The following is a 20,962-nucleotide window of genomic DNA, read 5'->3' as shown; positions in this document are numbered from 1 at the left end:
ATATACCTTTAGCTGTTCAAAAGACATTAAATTAGTTTTGTGTCACTAGGAATTTTCAATTTTTTCAATTTTGTTAAATATATATAATCACAATTTACAATTATTTGTATATAACACGTACACTGAACTGGTTTTTTACTCTTTACCGACAAAGGTAGAAACTATAAAGATAATTTTTAGCATGGGTATTCTTGGTGTAGTCAATAACAATATTTATTCGTGAAATTTTTCGCCAAATAATAGATGTAGTAAAATCCGCTATTTTTCCAATAAATGGGTTTTCGTACAGTGTATCTCGCGTTGTATAAGATCGAAAAAATTTCACTCAATAGCGTTAGAAAGTAAAGATTTTGACTTTGTATTGTTTGATTAGGCGTCCAAGATGGACACCAGCAAAGTTAAAATAAACTGTATTTTTCAGTTTTTCTTTGATAAAGTCAAAAACGCCAGCAAAACGACTGAAAATGTGAATAGTGTTTAGGATCATGATAGAGTAATAGCTAATCACGCGCAATTTTGGTTCGTCTATTCTGTTCCCGTAACTTTGATGGCAAAGATGCAAGATCAATTGTCGAAAATGTGGATAACACAATGGTAATTTTTCGAGTCCGATTGTTATGTAAGCGCTAAATATTTGCATAATTGATTTTCAGAAATGTTACATTTGTGGTCTTAAGGTATTTAAATACCCAGACTTTGTTGTCACAATATAAATGTAACATATAACTGTAGCTTTAAACATTGCCATATACCTTTTTATTGAAAAATTACATAGTTTTCCAAAAATATTAGAATAAATTTTCAAGGATAGTTTATATATTAAACTATTTCCGCGTATCTCTATGATTAAATTATAAAAAAACATAGTTTGATGTCTTTTAAAATTGAAAGAAAGTCTCACTATAATCAGGGGCGTCTGCAAGTGGTAATTGGAGGGGCTGTAGCCTTCCTAATTAAGAAATTTTTCCTCTATACTATAATTTTTTTTCGTCATTTTGGTAAATTATGCAGCAAAGTAATAATTGAATATTTGAATTTTTTTTAATCATTTTTTAATTATAAGTATAAAATTTGATTATAAGCAGTGATGAATAAATTATATCCCACTGGAACGTAAAAGTAAAATAAACAAAAAATTGACATAGTCAACCAGTTTTCAAAAAGTTTAGGGGGAGAGCACTTTAGCTGTCATTAATTTGTAACAGTGACAGATCAGCTGCAAGTAGCCGTGAGTGGAAGGAAATAAACAAAAATCCTACTCCCTATATAGTAATAATATAGATTGGAATTACTCTGAGGTCGACCCTCAATTCTACTCCAAGTCTAACAAAGACTTTTAATAATAATTTCCGAACAATCCCCCATTACTACTGTTCGTCTTTTATTAGCACACACATTAGTTATTACTTTATACTTATATTTTCTATCTTAAAAAAATTCAATAACAATGACATCAGCATCGGGAAATAAAAAATTATGTGCAGATTATTAAATAAAAAAAAGCCTATCCCGCTTTTTAAGAGAATTTTTTTACTTCTATATATATATAAATGATGTGTTGATAAATGTAATCCATCTTTTCAGCAACATATTTAACTATAGTTTTAAAAAATGACCACATAGTTAACATTACGACTTTCACTATTAAGTTCAATCTGTCAATATATACTGAAAAATAGAATTTTTTTTTTTTTGTTAAGTGTTTGCAAAGTGAAAAAGTGCATATTTTCAACCAAAAAAGGCCGAAAATATTTTTTGGCTTTGTCCCTAAAACATTTTAAAGGCTAGTCTAACGTATACATAATGTATTTCAAAGTAAAGTTCTTTAAGATATTTGTGGGTAACAAATGCACATAGCTAATATATTAATGACACAAATTACGCTCCTGAATGTTCAATACACAATAATTAACTGCATATTATCCAATGTTGAATATAATTGAAAATCATAATGATTCCGAAAACCAATTATTATCATAATAGTAATAATTTTATAGTGATTAGAAACTGGTAATAAATGCAATATTAATGTTTCCCTAATTATTATCAGGATTGCATTTGTTGAAGTAAATAGCAGTTCACGTCAAATACAAGGGAAAACTCGAGACAGATACAGCTCTTTTAGTTTTAGGTTCAATTATTGGGCCCTGTTTAAATTTAACACAACATACATACATCTGTCTGTTATTGATCGAGTCTATTTTAAGATTATTTAACGTACTAATTTATTATACTAATTGCATTTTTATGAAAAAGTAAAAAAAAATAAAAAAAAATAGGTGGAATTGTGATTTAGAAATTAAGAAAATTACTATAATGAATATTTTTAGCAATAAATAAAAGTGTTGAAATTTCACTTTCAATATATTTATTACAAATAAACTTTATAAGTTTTAATAAGAGCAGCAGAGTTGGAGTCGTTGTGTCCTAGACCTGTTTGGTGGAATCGTAAAATTTGTACCGACTCCGACTAAGAAAGTTATTATAACTTATGGAAATAAAACTTATTTATAATTTAAGGCTTACATTAAGTGTTTGTAAAGTTTTTTTCCACATGAAATTTATTATTTATTGAGTTTTTTAGTTTTTATTCTTAAAAGTTAAATTAATTGATAACTTTACTTCACAAATTTTAAACGTATTCTATAAACAACAGTGATGGGTTAGTTAACTTATCTTTTTAAGTAGTTGAGTTAAAGTTAATTTTGATAATTATAAAAATTAACTGTTATGTAAAATTTAATTTTGACTTAATTTTTTAATTAGATACATTTGAGTTACTTATATTTTAATTGTAATTTATATTAAATTAATTAACCGAGCCTGGGTTAAGTTAATGATTTGAGTTCAAGTCAATTGAGAAATTTATCAAGGCTACATAATTAAGATTATTCTGTCGATCTATCTGGCTGGGATATTCTCTATTTACAATTGAACAATTAAGAAAAAAAACAAGGATTCTAAATCCAAATAACTTTGGTTTTGAAACAAAAAATCAATGCTTCGTATGATAACTACTGGAGGAGGCTAATGTGGAATGAAACACGTTTAACGATGTTTCTCCATATTTTCACTTAAACTATAGCTTAAACAAGTTAAATTTAAGTTAAAAGAATACAATTTAAAATATAACTAGTTCAGTTGAAAGTAAACAAAAAATTAATTTGTAAATTTATAATTAAAATAACGCTATTTAAATATTCAAGTAGTTAAGCTAAAAGTTAATTACCTTAATTATTATGTGTCGTCCAGCGTATCCACTAGCTATGCTAGTTCATCAATTAAGATTGGTTCACTGATGGGCGCAAAAAAGGTAACCCTTCTCTTCTTTTTGTTGTGTATGGTTTATCCCTAACCAATTTTTGTGTATATTTAACTCAACCTTTTAATTTTTATGTAATAAAATGAAGGGGAGGGAGGGGGGAAGGAGAATAAAAATATGACTAGATTGCATTGAAATAAGTAAAAACAACTTAGATCACAAGTTTAAATACTATAAGCATTGAATCATTCTATTCCACTCGGAAGACTAGTGAATTATCACATTTATTTCACAACAGGGATATTTCCTCAGGAATCTTCGCTCCCTGGACTAGTTAGATTCGTCTGTAACATTTTTGGATTAATAATACCCTAGATGTGTGTTGGCTTAAGAATTACCTTTCTGTTTTTGTCTCTCTGATTTTTCAATCATTTTAGCCCGAAGGATATGAATAAAAACAACATGATATATATTGTGCTGCCTCACTTGTTGTACTAAATTTCAAAATCTTAATCGTTATGACAAGGTAGCATATTCAGAACAATAACCACCAGAATCAGAAGAAGATACGAATTGTCGGGAACATAAAAAGCTCATCTCCAAAAGATGAAGCAGTATGTCCTGAACATAAGCAAATAGATTCTGAAGAAGAGACAGAATATCCTGAACATAATTGACCGTACTCAGAAGATAAGGCATTATTTCCATTACACGAGTTCCTAGATTCTGAAGACATATGAAATATTTAAAAGAGTCTTTCGACTCACTCAAAAAAATGTTGGTGTCTATGTTGTTAACATTTTATATTTTTTAGAATCTGGAAGTTCGTGTCCATTTTCTACGCTAAGACTTAAATAATACTACAAAATATGGGATTATATTAAGTATAAATATAATTTTTTTGGGATAAATTTAATTGATATAAACAATTTATGGCGTTTACAATGAAAACTATATGTAGTTGATAAATTAATTATATGTTAAAGAACTACCCAAAATGGATTTAATTGGACATATAATATTTTTTAATTCTAATGTTGAGATAACATTATTTTTAATGATGGTTTTATTGAACGTATGATAAGATAGTTTTTAGTAAGGAAAGCTTACTAAATTGTTAGTTATCAATAAATTTAAATCAAATTAACAATTAATTTAAGTTTAAAGAGACAAAAAATTAATCGAAATTTTTTAGTGAGTCTATAAGAAATGAACTAAGTTTTTTTTTTTTTTTTAAATATATCAAGACTGACCCACTAAAATAATAGAAGGAAGGGAGATAAGTTGATTTTTTTATAGCTATTTTTCCTAAAAATACTTGAATTACAATTCTTGCAACAAAAAAGACTGACCACTTTATGTCAAAATTTTAAAGAAAAACCCTTAGAATCTCCAGTTAAATTTGAAGGGATTTATTAAAAAGTTATGAATCCTTATAGCCGGTACAGCTTCTCAAACATGTCAAAGGATAACATATGGTTATTAGCAGTGATACATAATATATGTCCTAACAGAATATGAAATGTTTAAATAAAAAATGAACGTGGTTACTCAAACAATTTCAAAGAAGTTTTTTGGGGAGAACAAATAAGCTGTCATAAATATTTATTTGATCAGCTGCAATCAGCTGTGAGAGGAAGGAAATAAACACAAATCTGTATATCCCATTCTGTATATAGCAGATACATCTAGACTAGATTTTTTTTGTCGATGTTAATCTTAAGTTCTACTACAAGACTAGAACTCACAGCTATCGAGAAAACCCTTATTGTAGCTCTTAGTATTTCTTCACTACACACAATAGTTATCACTTTATTGTTAGATGTGTTAGCTTTAAGAATGAAATAATAATAACAACAGCATTAGAAAGTAAAAAATCATGTAAAAATAACCAAATAGAAAACGCCGCTCCCGTTTTTATAATTGTTTTATAACCTTTATTTATAAGGATAAATAAAAAAATAATGTTAACAACGTTAGGTTCTTTATTTTATTATATTTTTCAAATTTCAATCCTTTGAGCCATATAAATATTGTTTGGGTTGATGATATTAATATCAATTACCTGATTTTTTCTTCTTCTGTAAACTATAACTCTGATACGCTACCACAGAAGCGTCACAACTGGAATATGGATGTGGAAGAAGAACAAAAAATTAAAAATGGTTGTTCTTATTTTCTTGGATTTTTGGATACCATTTGGAATTAAAACTCCCTTGTTTTAGTTAGTATAGTCAAGAAAACGTTTCTTACAGGTAAGATCATAGCTTAAAAATGTGTTTTTATGTCTCCATTGGATCATAAAGCTTGTGTTTGTACTTTTGGCTGGACTGGATATTGAATTATCAAAAGATGAAATGCAAAATTAGTAGACAGAGAGTTTGTCGGACAACTTTTTCTTTCTTCTTCGCTATGGAAAATCCACCGTATATAGTCATTGTTTGAAAAATGAAGCAACATTACTTGACTATAACCTATAAACCCATTCAATAACCCATAAAATTGAAATATTTACAAAGTAATAAAATATTTTAAACACTTCATTAAAAACCTATAATAAGTTTTTGATCTCAAAGCCATTAACTTCCCTTGGCATTGGAGTAAGGAAGAGTTTATAATAAAATAATGTTTGAATCAAGATTACAATTACTATTGTACTAGACAAACTTTGATATTTTGAATTGTCATTGGAAGACTGCGTGACCCAAATTAAGTATAATGGGCTGGCGCCACGTTGTTTGTCATTTTGTATGGTCATTCTTAAGAATTGGCATATTGTTTCAGGAATTATAAAGAAATTAACACGTTGGATGATTAGATATTAAATATCAATGACAATATTAAGGAGCACTTGCACAATGTTCAAACGGATTACAGATATTATAAAACGCATGTTGAACACAACAAATATTCATCAAAAATCTTTTACTTTATTAACTATGATTTTTATGTAGCTAAATATAATCCACACGCACCAACACAAGTGGAAGAGACGCATTTCGTTTTTCTTTAAAAAACAATCTTTATTCTATTGTTATTGAGAATAAAGTATAAGGAACATCCAATATATAGTGTTAAACATTAGTTTTAAACCTTTTACTTTTTTTATAAATTCAGGAATAGGTTCATCGTATAGTAAAACATTAATATTAAATTTTTCAAAAAAATTATTGAACTTTCATCAATATTTGATATTGATACACCTCGTTTATCAACTACTTCCCTACGACGAGATTGAAATGTCTCATAAGCTGCACTCGCCATGGGAGTTTGACCCATTCTGTCTCAATTGTTGCACTAAGGTCTTCCAAATTTGTATTTTGACGGTATTTACCTTCGAATCGAGATAACCCTTCACAAAGTAGTCAAGGAGGTTGAGATTTGTACTCGAAGGGCCCACATATACTTGTCCCAAAAATGTTTTTTTTTTTGACATTCTTAGTATTGAACTCTGATTTGTATTAGAGCTCCATCTTGCTAAAAGATCACCTTTTTCGTTTTGGATGAGTTTTTCTTGAATCATGGAAGGACCACAGGCTCCAAAACGTATGAAATCTAATTGCCGTTCTTCATACTGAGACCCTTTGCGATAAAAAGATGTGGATATTTTCTCCTTTACTTGAAATCCCTTCCAAAACCATAAGGAATCAACCAAATTTGGAATATTTAAGAGGTATAAAAATACACTTTTTAATGAAGATGCCTAGATTCGGAAATTGTGTAGCTTGAATTTTGAATCTAGTTGCTATTTATTTTCATTCGAAAAGATGACATTCTCAGCCTGCAAAATTCATCCCTAATACTTATGAATTTTGGGACTCGTCAAAGTCCTTGTTCTTGTTAACTTTTGCTCAGATATTCCATACATTTTACGGATTGCTAGCTGACCTTGGTCGTCAACTTCGACCCTGCTCATCAATATTTATAGTCTCTCGAATCTTTTTGATAATATGTTTTAAGGAACTGAGACTAATTGACGGTCTCAAACCCCGAATTATTTGTGCAGTGATTTAACTGCAAGGTAACCATTTTCTACATTTTTCTAAAATTATACATCTAGAGAAAAAATAAAAATAAAACCTTACTTTTTTTTTTGTAAAGAAGGAGTATTTAACCTAGATTTTTTTACAACCAATCAAATTGTAAATAGATAAAAAAAGATATTATTGTGTCAAAGTTTATATGTATCGTATCTTTTACACTTTTGGATAACCTTTTATATATATTTGCTTAATGAGGCTGAACTGGTACATTTGTAACGTTCTCAGTATGTACAATCTTGTTCTAAGGGAATTACTTCTCAATCGGATATTATCAAAATGACACTCATTCTCTTTCATGTACGCACTGGTGTTTCTCTCTCCATCAATAATAATAAACCATTTATAACTCCAACACTACTGAAGATAAGGTTGAGAATATTCATTGAATATAATTAACACTACACTATTCATTTATTAATTTATATATTAAAATCAAGACGAAAACTTAATAATGTAATTGTTGTGTAGGGAGTAGAATATATTATTTTGTGGTAACTTTATTAGTCAGATAGTGTGAAAGCTTCTTCTTTTTAGAGTATTAATGAAAAGAAAACTAACTTTGCCTTTAACTATCTATTCTTATGATACTATTTTTCTCATCAACCACATGAATAAGTTTATATTCATTTGTTTGATAATTCTAATTAGCAAACAGGCAAAAAACCAACAGTAATTACAAAAGGCAACAATTAACTCCTGATATGGAAGTCAAAGAAGACTCAATTTTTAGATTTTTGAGTTTCTATTCAATATTTAAATGCTAAATTTAAGAAAAAAATGGAGATGGCTCAGTAGAAAAATGCCCATTTTTTGATCAATTTGGCGTGGAATTGCTCTATTATGATAAAACTTATATTTATCTCAGATCCAAATAGCCAGAAATAAGCAATATCATTTTTTAATATGAAAAGGGTTTAGCTATAATATGGTTTTTCTATAAGAAATTGATAAACAATAGAGGGACCGCATTTTTCTTAAGAGGCAATATAAACACCTCGTTTACACAAGAATATACATTGTATATCTTTTCATCTACAAATTTTTCCAGTTCTTTTTCCCTATTCATTGCTTTGAATGTTGATTGATTGAACTTGGATTGGCTCTTGTTATGCTGTGAACAATTCCCAACTAATATGGTATAAAAATAGTTGGGAAAATGGTCTAACTACCAACTGATATTGGGTCTATTTAGAAGAAAGGTAACATGAACTTTTGGAGCCTCTTACTCCTGACATGGAGTTCAAACAAGACTAAATTTTTTAGATTTTTGATTTTCTATTTAATATTAAGCTATATGCCAAATTTCAAAAAAATAGAAGATGTTGCTGTCTCTCGAGTGATTGATTTGACGTAGGAACGACCCCATATTATTCCTTAAAATGGCTCAAATATTTTCTTTATAATTTCCTATAGTTTTTGAATGTTAAAGCTTCAAACTACGTAGACATTTCCCGAAAAGTAATCAAATTGTTGTATAGTAGTGCAACTATTGCTTATGTAGAGTTTAAAATAATATGATCTTAGCCCAGCACGAGGGTTTTTATAATTGCAATCTCAACATTGTATTTTCATTTTTCATAGCTGGTATCATTATTATTTAATTGTTCAGGAGGAAACATTTAACTATATGTAGCGTAATCATGGACGACCTAAAGTAACACATATAATTTCTAGTAATTACAACTTAGGCACTCTATTCCCAAAAAATTCATCAAATTTTTAGGGCGGCCCAGCTAATTTTTGATTTTTCTAAAAAACTACCAAAAGGATATTTTTTACTGTTCCACAATTGGCCACAAACATTTTTTGATGTAACACATTTCTACGAATGACAATTTGCAAACGGATATTTCACCAAAGGAACATTTGGTACATTTCGCCGAAAATGATTTTTAATATATAGATACATGGAATTCCACTTTTTAATCCTATATATCAAGGTCATTATGATAAATAAGTATTGTTAATATATTATATAGATATGTCAAATATGTAAATGAATTATTTTTTATTTTCTAGAAAAATAGTTTTTTATGAATTATATTCATTAATGTACATTAAATGAAAACAACACTGTAGTATCTGGTTGGAATGAAGTTCGATCTGTATCCGATATCATGTAGGACCTGAAACCTTTCTATAGAGTTGGTCCCACGCAAACGCATGAAATATATCAATTTATTTCATCCTAGATATATGCCCATCGAAGGGGTGATTTACCTCGTAGTGTATTTATAGGAATTGTAATTCTTATACTTATCACCTCCTCGTATCTTCTTAAATAATACAATAGCTACCACTTACATAATTGATATCTTATATCAGTCTATAAATATAAATCATTATACTATTGTAAAAGCTGTTTATTTGACTAATTTTCTTCCTCTTGGGTCGTAGGTGGGATCCAGTCCTTTTCCCAGGATGCTCTTAAAATACATATATCCACTTTACATATACCTCTTATTTATCCAATCCGATAAGAAATTCACCTATATTAATAAAGTTTGATTCGTGTGTACAAACATTTTTGTTCTATTTATATGGTTTGATACAATCTCAGATCTTTTCTGCTCCAAATAAAACTATTTCTATATATGGTTTAATATAAGTTCACGTATGTATTTATAAATTTTATATTTGATTATATAAAACGTGAAAGATATATATTGTTATTTGGAAAATTAAATAAATATTCAATGTGCTATTAGGTTAAACTAAGACATAGAAAGCAAGCAATACACAAAGGGATACAACAATGAATGTGAAAGGCGTAATTGAAATGAAATTTGAAACCATTAACAATATTCTTGTCATCTGTTGGTTCCTTATTCTTTGACTTTGGAAGGGAGGAGTATTTGTCATCATCTACTATCTCAACAAGACCACTGTAGATGCCTATAAAATAATATTATATTGAATGCTTCGAATATATGTATGTGGTACGTCAACACTAAAGAAAGCTAGAATGATTTTTTCCGAAGTTGATTGTAGATTACAATAGTCAATTTATATAAATAAATTATTACTACTAACTCTTTGAGGCTCCGAAAATTGCACTTACTCTAGTCAAAATGGATTATTACAAGAAGAGAAAGGTAAATTAATAGATTTTATTTGAAAGGCGTCATATTTGGATCAAATTAAGTTCCTTCAATAAAATATTAATAAAAGTCTTGGATATCTTAACTCATCCAATAAATTTGAATATGAAGTTTAAAATTGACTCAATTATGTTTTTAATTGGGACTCAAAACTTAAAGTAGCATTTAATTTATATTTTATTCCCAATATTTGTAATTATAAGGTTTCATTGTGCAATTAAAGGACAGCTGAAACCAAAATAAACAATTTTTGTTTTTATCCTATAATCACAAGGATTAATATTTTGGAGTAAAAACAAAAGAAGCAACGCGAGTGCAAATTCTATTGCGCCTGTTTCAGTACTGATAAGGCTGTCATTACTGTTGGGATCTAAATCCAGAAGTCCGTTAAGGTCCCATACATCCGAGTAGAACCAAAACTTCTGCCGTATCAAAATGTTGACTTCTGGCCTTCTTCATGTGGCCCTCGTTCATCCCTGAACTTAACCCCCAAGACCTTGAAGTTTCGGACATCTTGGAGATGAATGACTGCCGCAGCTTTAATCCAAATTTTGCATAGAACATGGGCTTCATCGGCAATATCTGTCAATCTGTTCGCCGGTGGTTCAAGACTGTTAATGCTCGTCATGATGGAGGACATATAGAATAAAAAATATAGCTAAATATAGTATTTAGTCATATTGCAAATTGGTTTTGAGTTGTCTTTTCTTGATTTAAAAAAAATCACGTTTAATTTAGTAATGCTATTCCAAGTTTTAAGTTCCCACTCTGTATGAAAATCAAAAATAAAAATTGATTTCTTAATTTTTATTGTTGTTGACGAACCACATATACCAATAATATAATTAAAAACAGAAGGTCAATACTTACTGTCAATGTTATTCTTTTCCCGGCTTTCTAAAGCAGGTGCTTTTTGTGGTAGCTTCACCTCTAGGCTCACTTCCGAGCTTTTTAAATAAATTGGACTTAACATTGCTGTACATTTAATTTTTACATCAGGTCGATTCTGAAATTTAAGTTAAAAAGTCGATGAAAGCAGAAATTGAAAAGTCATCATAATGAAGAATGTTTTGTGGCAAGTTAATACTTGCATTGTTACTATTTTGATCCGAACAAATTCATGTATTATTTTTTTATTGGCCATCATAGTTTCGAAACATTTGTAGGATCAGTTTAGGATCAGTCACCGAATGGAGGTTCTATACCACCGTGAGTCTTTCTAGTGTGTATTAACTATTATTTGTTAAGTATTTTTTAAATTGGTTCGTAAAACTACTCATTTAAAACACTGAAAAACAGTTTGAATCATTTTTGATACAATCTTTTCATAAAAGAAAATACTGTACCACCGTCTTCCTAGAGCCTCTTGGCGTTGACGGGACACTGGTGTTCCGTATGTTCATTCTTTTGTCCTTGAATTAACTTTTATTATATTTAAGATATTCTTATACTATTAGAGAAAGTAATAGTAGATCTCTGAAATTTATAAAAAACATTTTATTATAGGACTTTATATTTGTCCTATATAAGTCTTCAAATATTGGTATTTTTTGGAATTCATTAAAATAACATTTTATCTATCATATGGATAATTTATGTTTTTTAAATTGATTGTTTAATATTTGTATGGTATAAGGAGTAATTGTTGAAAATTTTGCCATGTTTTGATGAGATATGAAAATGTTATGCTAGTTTAAAATTGTTGGGACACTGATTTCCCTTTGGGGTTGAAAGATAGTTTTTTTTTCTTTTTATTAGTCATCTAAATTTGTTTAGGATGAGACATGGATTTTTGGTTTTTGTCCTTTAGAGTATTTATTTTAAGTACTCTTTATTAGTAGATAGATTAGAAAGTAATACATATAAATACAAATGCTTTTTTAAATATTTTATTATTGAATGTAGAGTTGTTCATACATTGAAAAAACAAACAAATAATAAGATATTTTAACTTTTTTGGCAGCACTATTAGTCAAAAAAATTATAGCCTTTTAGACGTAACAGACAGTGCTGATGAAAAAGACATTGACAGTCTCATAAATCAAGAAACTACTTCGTACCACTAATAGTCAGTTATCAACCCAATTTTATCGAAGAGTCTTCTTCGATTTTCTAGAAAGGGTATGCTATATCGTGTATAACATCAAATATCAAGAAAATATTGGTTCTTGACTTCAGAGTTGTAATTGACATGAGTCTGATTAAATACTATGTAAGGTGTAAGAAAGCAACCTAATCTTCTAGACCATAGAAAATAAAAAATGTATATGTTATAAGGCAATCATAGTGGACATCTACCGAAGTTTGATAAAAAAAGAAAAAAATGTGCTCATTCTGCAAGCAAAATCGTTATGTTTCACATTTAAAGCCGTAAATAGTAAAAAGTAAGTAGTAATATTATTACTTCATTGAATTAAAAATAATAAGTATATTAAAATAATTAAAGTATGTTAGCAATTCAACTTCATTCCGTAATTTTAGTATCTATACAAAATAAAATAAATACCGTTCACACCCATAGGGACACCAGTGCTCCATTAAATTCTGGATAACCTATTGAAGTTATTATTAAAGATAATTATAATTAGTTCAAATATGGTGAAAGAGATCAAGAATCGATTATAATTATCTTTGATTTTCTTTTCAATTCTTAGTGGGTCTGAAAGGGCACTTCACAGCATACAACTAAACATTATCATGTATGAATTTTGAGGTTTTTTTTTCAAAGTTTATAAACCGGCTTCTTTTTAAACAAAAATTCCAATTTAAAAATATTGACACGGCATTGTATATGTCTGTTTGATAATGAATTAATTGATTTGATTTCAAGTATCTTTCATGCAACGACTGATTACAACAGTTTTAATCATTATATCCCTTCATGAATGAAAATTTTATATCAGACTTAGAAAATAGTTAAACATTTAAAGTTGAGCATAAAAATTATGCAAATGAAGCATTTATAAAAATAAAAAAAGGTTGAAATGCAAAAGGAAAATAAAAATAAACTATGACTAAGTTTTATTAGTCAAAAATAAAACTTAAAATAATTTAATGAGATAAGTTTTTTTTTATATAATTAAGAAACAGTAATAAACAAAAACTTAATGTCATTCAGGTCGAACACTTTAAACATTGTAGTCAAAAGTATTAAAAAAAAAAAAAAAAAAAAAAAACAACATTTATTGTTATCTTATGTAACTGAAAATAATTTTTTTTTTTTCATAACAAAAACTAGCTTGTTCACTTTTGCAGATATTTATATATATTAAATGAAATACAAATTAGTCTATTAAAGGACATTAGTAAATCATGCGTTTAATTGCCAAAAACAAAAAATGAAAAAATGATCAAAAAATATGATTCTTACATTTTTATCTCCTTTTCCAGTCCCTTAATAGCAGGTTGGCTGAAATGTTCGTATGCTAATACAGTGAAACACATTTATTTGCAAAACTCTATTTTTCTAATGAAGATAGTTACCTGTAAGGGTACGATTATAGGGGTAAATTTAAATTTCTGATGCCTTTTGCATAGTACGATTTCCTTTTAGTCCAAATATAGACCTCAGTATCGTAATTGCCTGTTCTTTTCCTCTGAGTTCTTTTTTTAAGTGAACATTCTTTAGAGATTTGAAAAAAGGAAAACGTGTCTGCTTTTTTCAGATACCCTACTGTGTCCGTCATCTTTGACACTCACTTTGCCTTGTTTAAATTTAGAAAACTATTTTATTTAATCTTAATTTCGGTAGTGGAGAGTCTCAATAATGTTGCCTTATGAACAAACGAAATTCTATTTTATTCATTTTTTTTAACAATAACAAAAGCTGCTTCACACTATATCTCACAGCTGAAAAATTTGTACACATATCGTTTGAGGGTTAATATTATTTTGTTCCCTTTATAATAAAACTTCACTGGTCTAAATATTTTTGACTTTAATTAATATCTAATGGCAGTTCTTCCTTCTGAATGTTTTGGCCTATATTGAAATACTATACGATTTTTTTAGATACATATAATTTTTTTCTATAAACATAACATTGTCTTTGGGCGCAAATACATTTCATAACTTTAGTGGTTAAGTAGCTTCAAAATTTTAACTTTCTAATGTGATTAATTAAATAAGTTTTATATGTATTGTTTACAAAGAACTTCATATACAAACGAACCATAATTTGGTGCACTTTTCTTTCCTTGGTTGCGGATGAATTTTAATTTATTCTAAGTTTCATTTGTCTTTAAAAATAAAAAAAGTCATCAAATATTGAGAAATTTAAGCCAGAAGTTTAAGAACTAAGGGCTCTATGATGTTTTCATTTATGACACGTATAAATATTTTTGTCTCCTGGAACTTATTGAGCGAGAGTGAGAAAATGAAAATATAAATATTGATTATTTAAGTATATAATAAGAGCCAGCCTAAAACATCTGTTTTGTATAATTATATGAACACTGTGGGCTATTGAAATAATATTAACTAAAATTTTAATCATGTATTAAATTAATAATGGATACTAAAATGATCAAAACTAATTAGATAATTTACTTGATGAAAGAAAAAATTAAAAAAAAATAACTTTACAAAATTGAATAATTTTCTTCAAATTTCGGGAACACCTAATTTTTGTTTATACTTGAATGATCAAAACTCAATTTTTATTGAGTAATTAATTATAAATTTTGCTGATATATTTTTGGGAGGAGATTTTTTCTTTTGTCTAATTGGGAAATTTTGAGGTAGTTAAATTGAATTGATTTTTGAGCTTAGAGTTTATAAAATCAAAGAAAAAGTTCTTCATTTCCCTGGACACCTTAACTTGAACTCCGACTCGATGCAACTCTATGCTCGAAAACTCATATTTGACTCAACTCAATGCTCAATTACTCAAACTTGACAAAATCTGATAGCTTTAAGAATATCCCAAAAGGATTTAAAATATATGTACATCCACATGCATCCGAAATACTTACACTGAAAAAATGTTCTCTTAATCGGAATTTGATTCCTAAAACAGATGTTTTCCGCCCATCTCTTTCTTCCTTTATTGGATAATAAATTAGTGTTGAGTTATCAGCCTGTAATAAGTAAATAAATAATCCCATATAAGTTAACATTAAATCTAGATATCTTTTTATACAATTACATAATTAAAATATTGAGGTGTAACAAAATAATTTATGTAAAAGTTTGAATAAGGTCACGAAATGACATTAAATTTATAAGTGATTATATACTGATATGGTCAAATTTTTCTGTTTATCTGTGAATGACTCATTTTAAATAACAAGCATGTCTAGCTAAAGCTCTTTCCATCATATTAAAAACAAAAGAATGCGTACTTATTTGAAATAAAAAGTAATTAATATGCATTTAGATAAGGTTTAGCTACGAGTGTTTGTAGATAAAGACGCCATATTAGAAAAAATAGAAGTACATACAGGGTAGGGCAGCGAAACGTGGAATACAGAGAATGATTTAGAAATACTTCAATAATTTTATATTTTCAATTATAGGGAAAAAAAAATAATTTAAAAAAAGCATGTAAACAATTTTTTGTAAAACTTTTTTCTCTCAATATGGCCTCTTAATTATCAATCACTGCATTTACACGTCCATGGCCATGCAGGAGTTGATGACAAACTCCTCTCACACGTTGTTCCATGAAGCCACTATGAAGGACTTCAGCGAGTGGCTGTAAGGTGCCATTAGTTTCCCTCTTCAAAGTCCCCCATAAAAAAAAGTCCAGTGGGTTCCAATCTGGTGAGGAAGGGGCCATATCTCATGTTATCTGTGCAGAACTTTTGCCACTTGGTATACCTATGAGTGCGGTCGCCGTCCTGAGTCCACACTTGTTTACCCTTCGGGTAGTTGGTCTTCAGCCATGGCAAGATGGTGTAACTAAACACATTATAGTAGGCATCCTGACCGATTTTCTGTACAGCCTTAAAAAAGAACGCAGTCATCTTCTTTCCATCAGAGGCTACAACGCCGAGAACCATTGTTTCGGCTGGATATTTGGTGAGGTAAACCCTTAGGGCCTCTAATCTTTTTTCTGCAAGCCAGTGCTCGTTCCAGCGGGTTTGGAGTTGATCAACTGCGAAAATCTTCTTGTCTGAGAAAATTGGAAGCATTGACCTATTTGCCATGATCCATGTGAGGACTTTCTTGCACCTATCGAGCCTCCTGGCTTTCACGCTCTCTGTCAGAAGGTGAAGTGGGGTCTTTGTGAAAGAAAATAATTCCCAGTTGCGCTTAATAGTTGTCCTAATGGTCCTAGGAGCCATAGAGAATTTGTTGGAACGGTGATTCATGGGTATCCCTCTTTAAATTATGTTTTCCACTTCCTAACATCCTGGAGAGGTCTTCTTCATTTTTTTTCATCTTGGCTAACTGAAAAACCAGGCTTTTAGAACATTTAATAATTTCCGTAATCTTCATCAAATCACTTCCAGCATCTAAGAACTTTGATATGCACTACCTTTTTGATTGTTGCTCGCTCATGATGATATAACGACTAAACGATTATTATAGTTAGCTTATGTAAAAAGGACGCTACAAACAGAATATCAAAAAATAAAGACTAAACCTTTTCATTGTATTGATACAATGAGAATTAATTAACTCTCCGCGTTTTGCTGCCCTATCTATATATATAAAATATGAAAGTCTGTATCTTTGTCTATGGAAGATTCATTTTGAACAACAAGCGAGATTAGCTAAATTTCAGTGTTTTATTTAAAAAAAAGAAGAGTACATATTTAATATAGAAAAATAATAATGTGTTCTATAGATGAAGTTTTGTAATTTAGTAAAGTTTTGACTTGTCGACTCCTAATAACTCCGTGCCATGCCGGGCATTCTTCCTAGTTATTCAAAAAATTTATTATATCATATTTAAATATTTGTGTTATGGTAACTAAGTAATATAAAATATAATTACATATACATTTATGCATTTCTGCAAAAAGTAAGTTTTTGCAATTATTTTACAATTAATTAAATAATAACATTTACAAAATATTTATCATTATTCAAATGACATGTATAAAATATGCATTTTCCCTCTTTACAATGACAGCTACAAATATTATTTCTTGAACCAAATTAAAACAAGTTCCATTTTTAGGATATAAATGTTGACATATCAACATCATAATCATTTTATTATTTCTGGAATTATTCAAATAGCTTAACTGTCGTAACCTTTACAGTAAGTCCTAACCATTGAGAAGAAACAGAACCAAAATCAGTTGCTAGTTTGCACATTGGAGTTGCATTGTTTTTTTAATGTTCCTTTAATTAGTCAGATAGATTTGCAAAAATTAAGTATAAGTAAACATTATAGTATTAAAAGTACTTTATCTGACCAAGAAATGTTCTTTGAAGTCCAAATACATAATGTATATTTCCTTCTCTAGGAAAACCTTTTCATTAGTGAAGCTGGAACTCTAAATATCTGGAATAAAAATAGTTTTTATCATTACCCCATATAAATAAATATTTTGCGTACATTAATAAATAAGAGCTAAATGTTTTACATTTCAAAAATGTTAATATACAAATTTTAGAAACGATTTGTCAAATTTTTTCTTTGCAACTTTTATTCTCAACAATTTATAAAGTGTTCATGTTTTGTTATTTTTGTCAAAATAAAAAAGGTAACTCGGAATACTCGAATAGGGTTCTCAAAACAATTGTCATATTCAATACTCAGAATTTGTAATTTAGTTTCTACAAGTCACTAAATAGTTTTAACCAACAGTTCTAGAATACTGAGTCAAAATCAAATATTCCCAATATATATTTTAAATTTGTTAACAAATCTTATATAATTATAAGGATAACACAAATCCGAAAATGAAATTGAGGTCCAGAATAAAATTTGAGTAAATTTAAAATACCTTAAAAATTGTAAAAACCATTTTGTAAGTAGCTTAAAATCGTATTTTTGACCACATTTAGAAATTGCAAAGTTAATAACTAAGGTTTCTTGCATGGAATATTTGATTCTCAACAGGCTCTGAAAGTCAGATGTACAGCTTTTAATGGTATATTTTTTTGCAAAACTTTGCTGCTCCAGCTCACTGTGATATCAACCATAAGGGGAAAACAGAAATAAATATGATCTTTCTTTCCTTGAGACGTCTTTTCCAATCTTTTTCATCTTGGCCACCTTAAAAATGAGGCTCCTGGAGTACTTCACAATGTCCATAATCTCTTCCACCTCAATTTTGGCAAACAGAAGGTCTGATATCATCTACCTTCTTGCTCACTCATGATGAAAGATTTGAGAAATGTTTATTATTGATTACTTATGCTAAAAGGACAGGAGATTTGGAATATTTAGGAAAAAATCACAAATCTTTCTTTTTTAATTATGTAATTAGCCTTTATTAACAATCCACGTTTTGCTTCCGAACCCTATAAATTTTGTTCCATGTAGGGGTAATAGTTAAGGTAATAAATAAAATATTGACATTTCTATTTTTAAGGATATTTTATCATCTAAACAAAGTAAGTTCTACAGACATGGTTATGTTAAGATTTAAATATTTTAATTTTAACTGAGTAAAGTGGTCATTCCTTTTTACGAAAATTAAAAAAAAAAATAGAAAAGGAATAAAAGTTACTATGAGAATAAATAATATCATCTATACAAACCGAACTCCTACACTACTCCCCTTAACGACTTAGTTAGTAAAGAGATCGTCTAATTAGTAATACCCAATAAACTGCGTCATAAATAATATTGATAAATAAACAAATAGATCTGTCTCCAGCAGTAGATCTTGGGCATCTTATAGTCGGAGACGCATTAAGGATACTTGGAACTCCAAATGCAGGTAGAACTCTATTTATCGAGACATTGTCAGTTCTGGATCCAAAGTTCAATTTATTCGTAACGATCGTGTCTCCCAATCACCTTAACCGGACCCTAGAAAGTTGGAGAAAGATACTCTTTTATGGGGTTATTTTTAACAAAAACAAATTGTGTTTTTTAATAGCTTCTTAATGGCCCCTTTATTAAAGTGTCTCAGAGAAACGGGTGTTATTTTATCTAAAATTTTTAAAGAAACTTTCGACGTTTAGGTTGCCAGAAGTAAATGTGGACGCATTTTAAGAAATTAAAGGGCATGCATCCCGAGAGACCTGGGAGTGATGGAAAAGGTGAATATTTAGAACCCGGGTCTATTAGTACAGACTTCCTCAATCCCCATAAAACTAAAGGTTGTGTATTGATCCAGTCTTCTTTTTCTTTCAGCATTTGTGCTACAAACTTGGTATTAGAAGATCTGTGAAACGTTATATGAGTCCGTTGGACTCTGGATAATACAAGGCTGTATTCTTGCTTTCAATTCCAAGTGCCCTGCAAACATCCATTCATAATGAACTTGTGAACTGTGTTCCTCCGTCAGACACAATGGTTTCTGGAACTCCAAACTTCGAAATCCAACAACTAAAAAAAATATTTTCTGTTGCTTGTAGGTTATATTAGGAGTAGGTATCATTTTTGGTCACCTTGTGAAACGATCCATCATAGTTAGGGCCTAGTGCTGTCCCTGAATTAGTGGCAATGGACCGAATATGTCTACTTGAATAAAGGAAAGTCTTTCAGGTGGAGGTTCGGAAGAAGGCATTAGTTTTGATGTCTTGAAAGGTTTGGGTTTCTGACACACTAAACACTCTTGTGAAGTTTCTGACACAGGCTCGCAAATTAGGACAAGCATAAAAAAGTGAAACCTTCCTTAACTTTTCTTTGAATCCTTGATGATTGTCCTTGTGTACAGAATGCACGATTTTTTGACGCAATTCTGAAGAGGAAACATCGACACGGAATGCGTCAAGATTGCCAAAACCAGCAAGTTGGGTTTCTGTAATGTATTTAAAGGAAGATTTAATTTTAAGTTTAAGTAAATTAGGATCCTATTTCTTTTGATTCTCAATAATAACTTCAATTAAGGTTGGGTCTATTGTGAGTTTATTTATACTTCTAGAAAGAATATCTGCAGTGTGATGTAATTTTCTAAAAACGTGTTGGATATCACAATTGAATTTTGCTATGAATGCAAAAGTTCGGAACTGCCTTGGTGTCCAGGAGGGATTGCAAATATCAATCGCAGTGACTAAAGGGTTGTGCTGTGTAAACTTTAAAAAACTTGTCTATCCAAAGCCCATACAGAATGTTTGATGATTTCCTTAACAATTAATAACTCCGTATCAAGCTTAGAATATTTCTGTTGTGTCGTTGAAAGAGGCCGATACCAAAAAGCTAGAGGTTGCCAGTGCCCATTTACCTTTTGCTCGATAACAGCTCCCATCCCTGTATCAGATGCATCAGTCGTCATGGCTAAAGAAATCAACTATCTCTGAATGAAAGTTGAGCACTTTTAGACAAAAAATTTAATAATTTTTAAAGGCGTGTTCATGTTTGGTATTCCAATGAAACTTTACATTTTTCTTTAACATGGGGTACATATGAACTGTCCATTGACACCATCTTTTGATGAAGTGAGAGTAATATTGCACCATGCCCAAAAATCTGTGCAGTTCAT

General features: G+C 29.4%; 1 protein-coding gene across 1 annotated transcript in view; it reads right to left on the bottom strand.

The window, feature by feature from the left end:
- Nucleotides 1–9,898: 9,898 nt before the first annotated feature.
- Nucleotides 9,899–20,962, bottom strand: part of LOC121124549 (uncharacterized) — a 78,604-nt gene continuing 67,540 nt past the window's right edge. Inside the window, exons 6-8 of the mRNA XM_040719707.2 lie at nt 15,380–15,484; nt 11,277–11,412; nt 9,899–10,200 (exon numbers count right to left, since the gene is read on the bottom strand). Of these exons, the coding sequence (XP_040575641.1) occupies nt 10,010–10,200; nt 11,277–11,412; nt 15,380–15,484 (432 nt within the window). The 3' untranslated portion in view covers nt 9,899–10,009. The remainder of the gene's footprint in view (nt 10,201–11,276; nt 11,413–15,379; nt 15,485–20,962) is intronic.

The sequence above is a fragment of the Lepeophtheirus salmonis genome, chromosome 9 (assembly GCF_016086655.4).
Source record: "Lepeophtheirus salmonis chromosome 9, UVic_Lsal_1.4, whole genome shotgun sequence".
NCBI classification, from domain to species: domain Eukaryota; kingdom Metazoa; phylum Arthropoda; class Copepoda; order Siphonostomatoida; family Caligidae; genus Lepeophtheirus; species Lepeophtheirus salmonis.
This window is presented reverse-complemented; position numbering and strand designations above follow the sequence as displayed.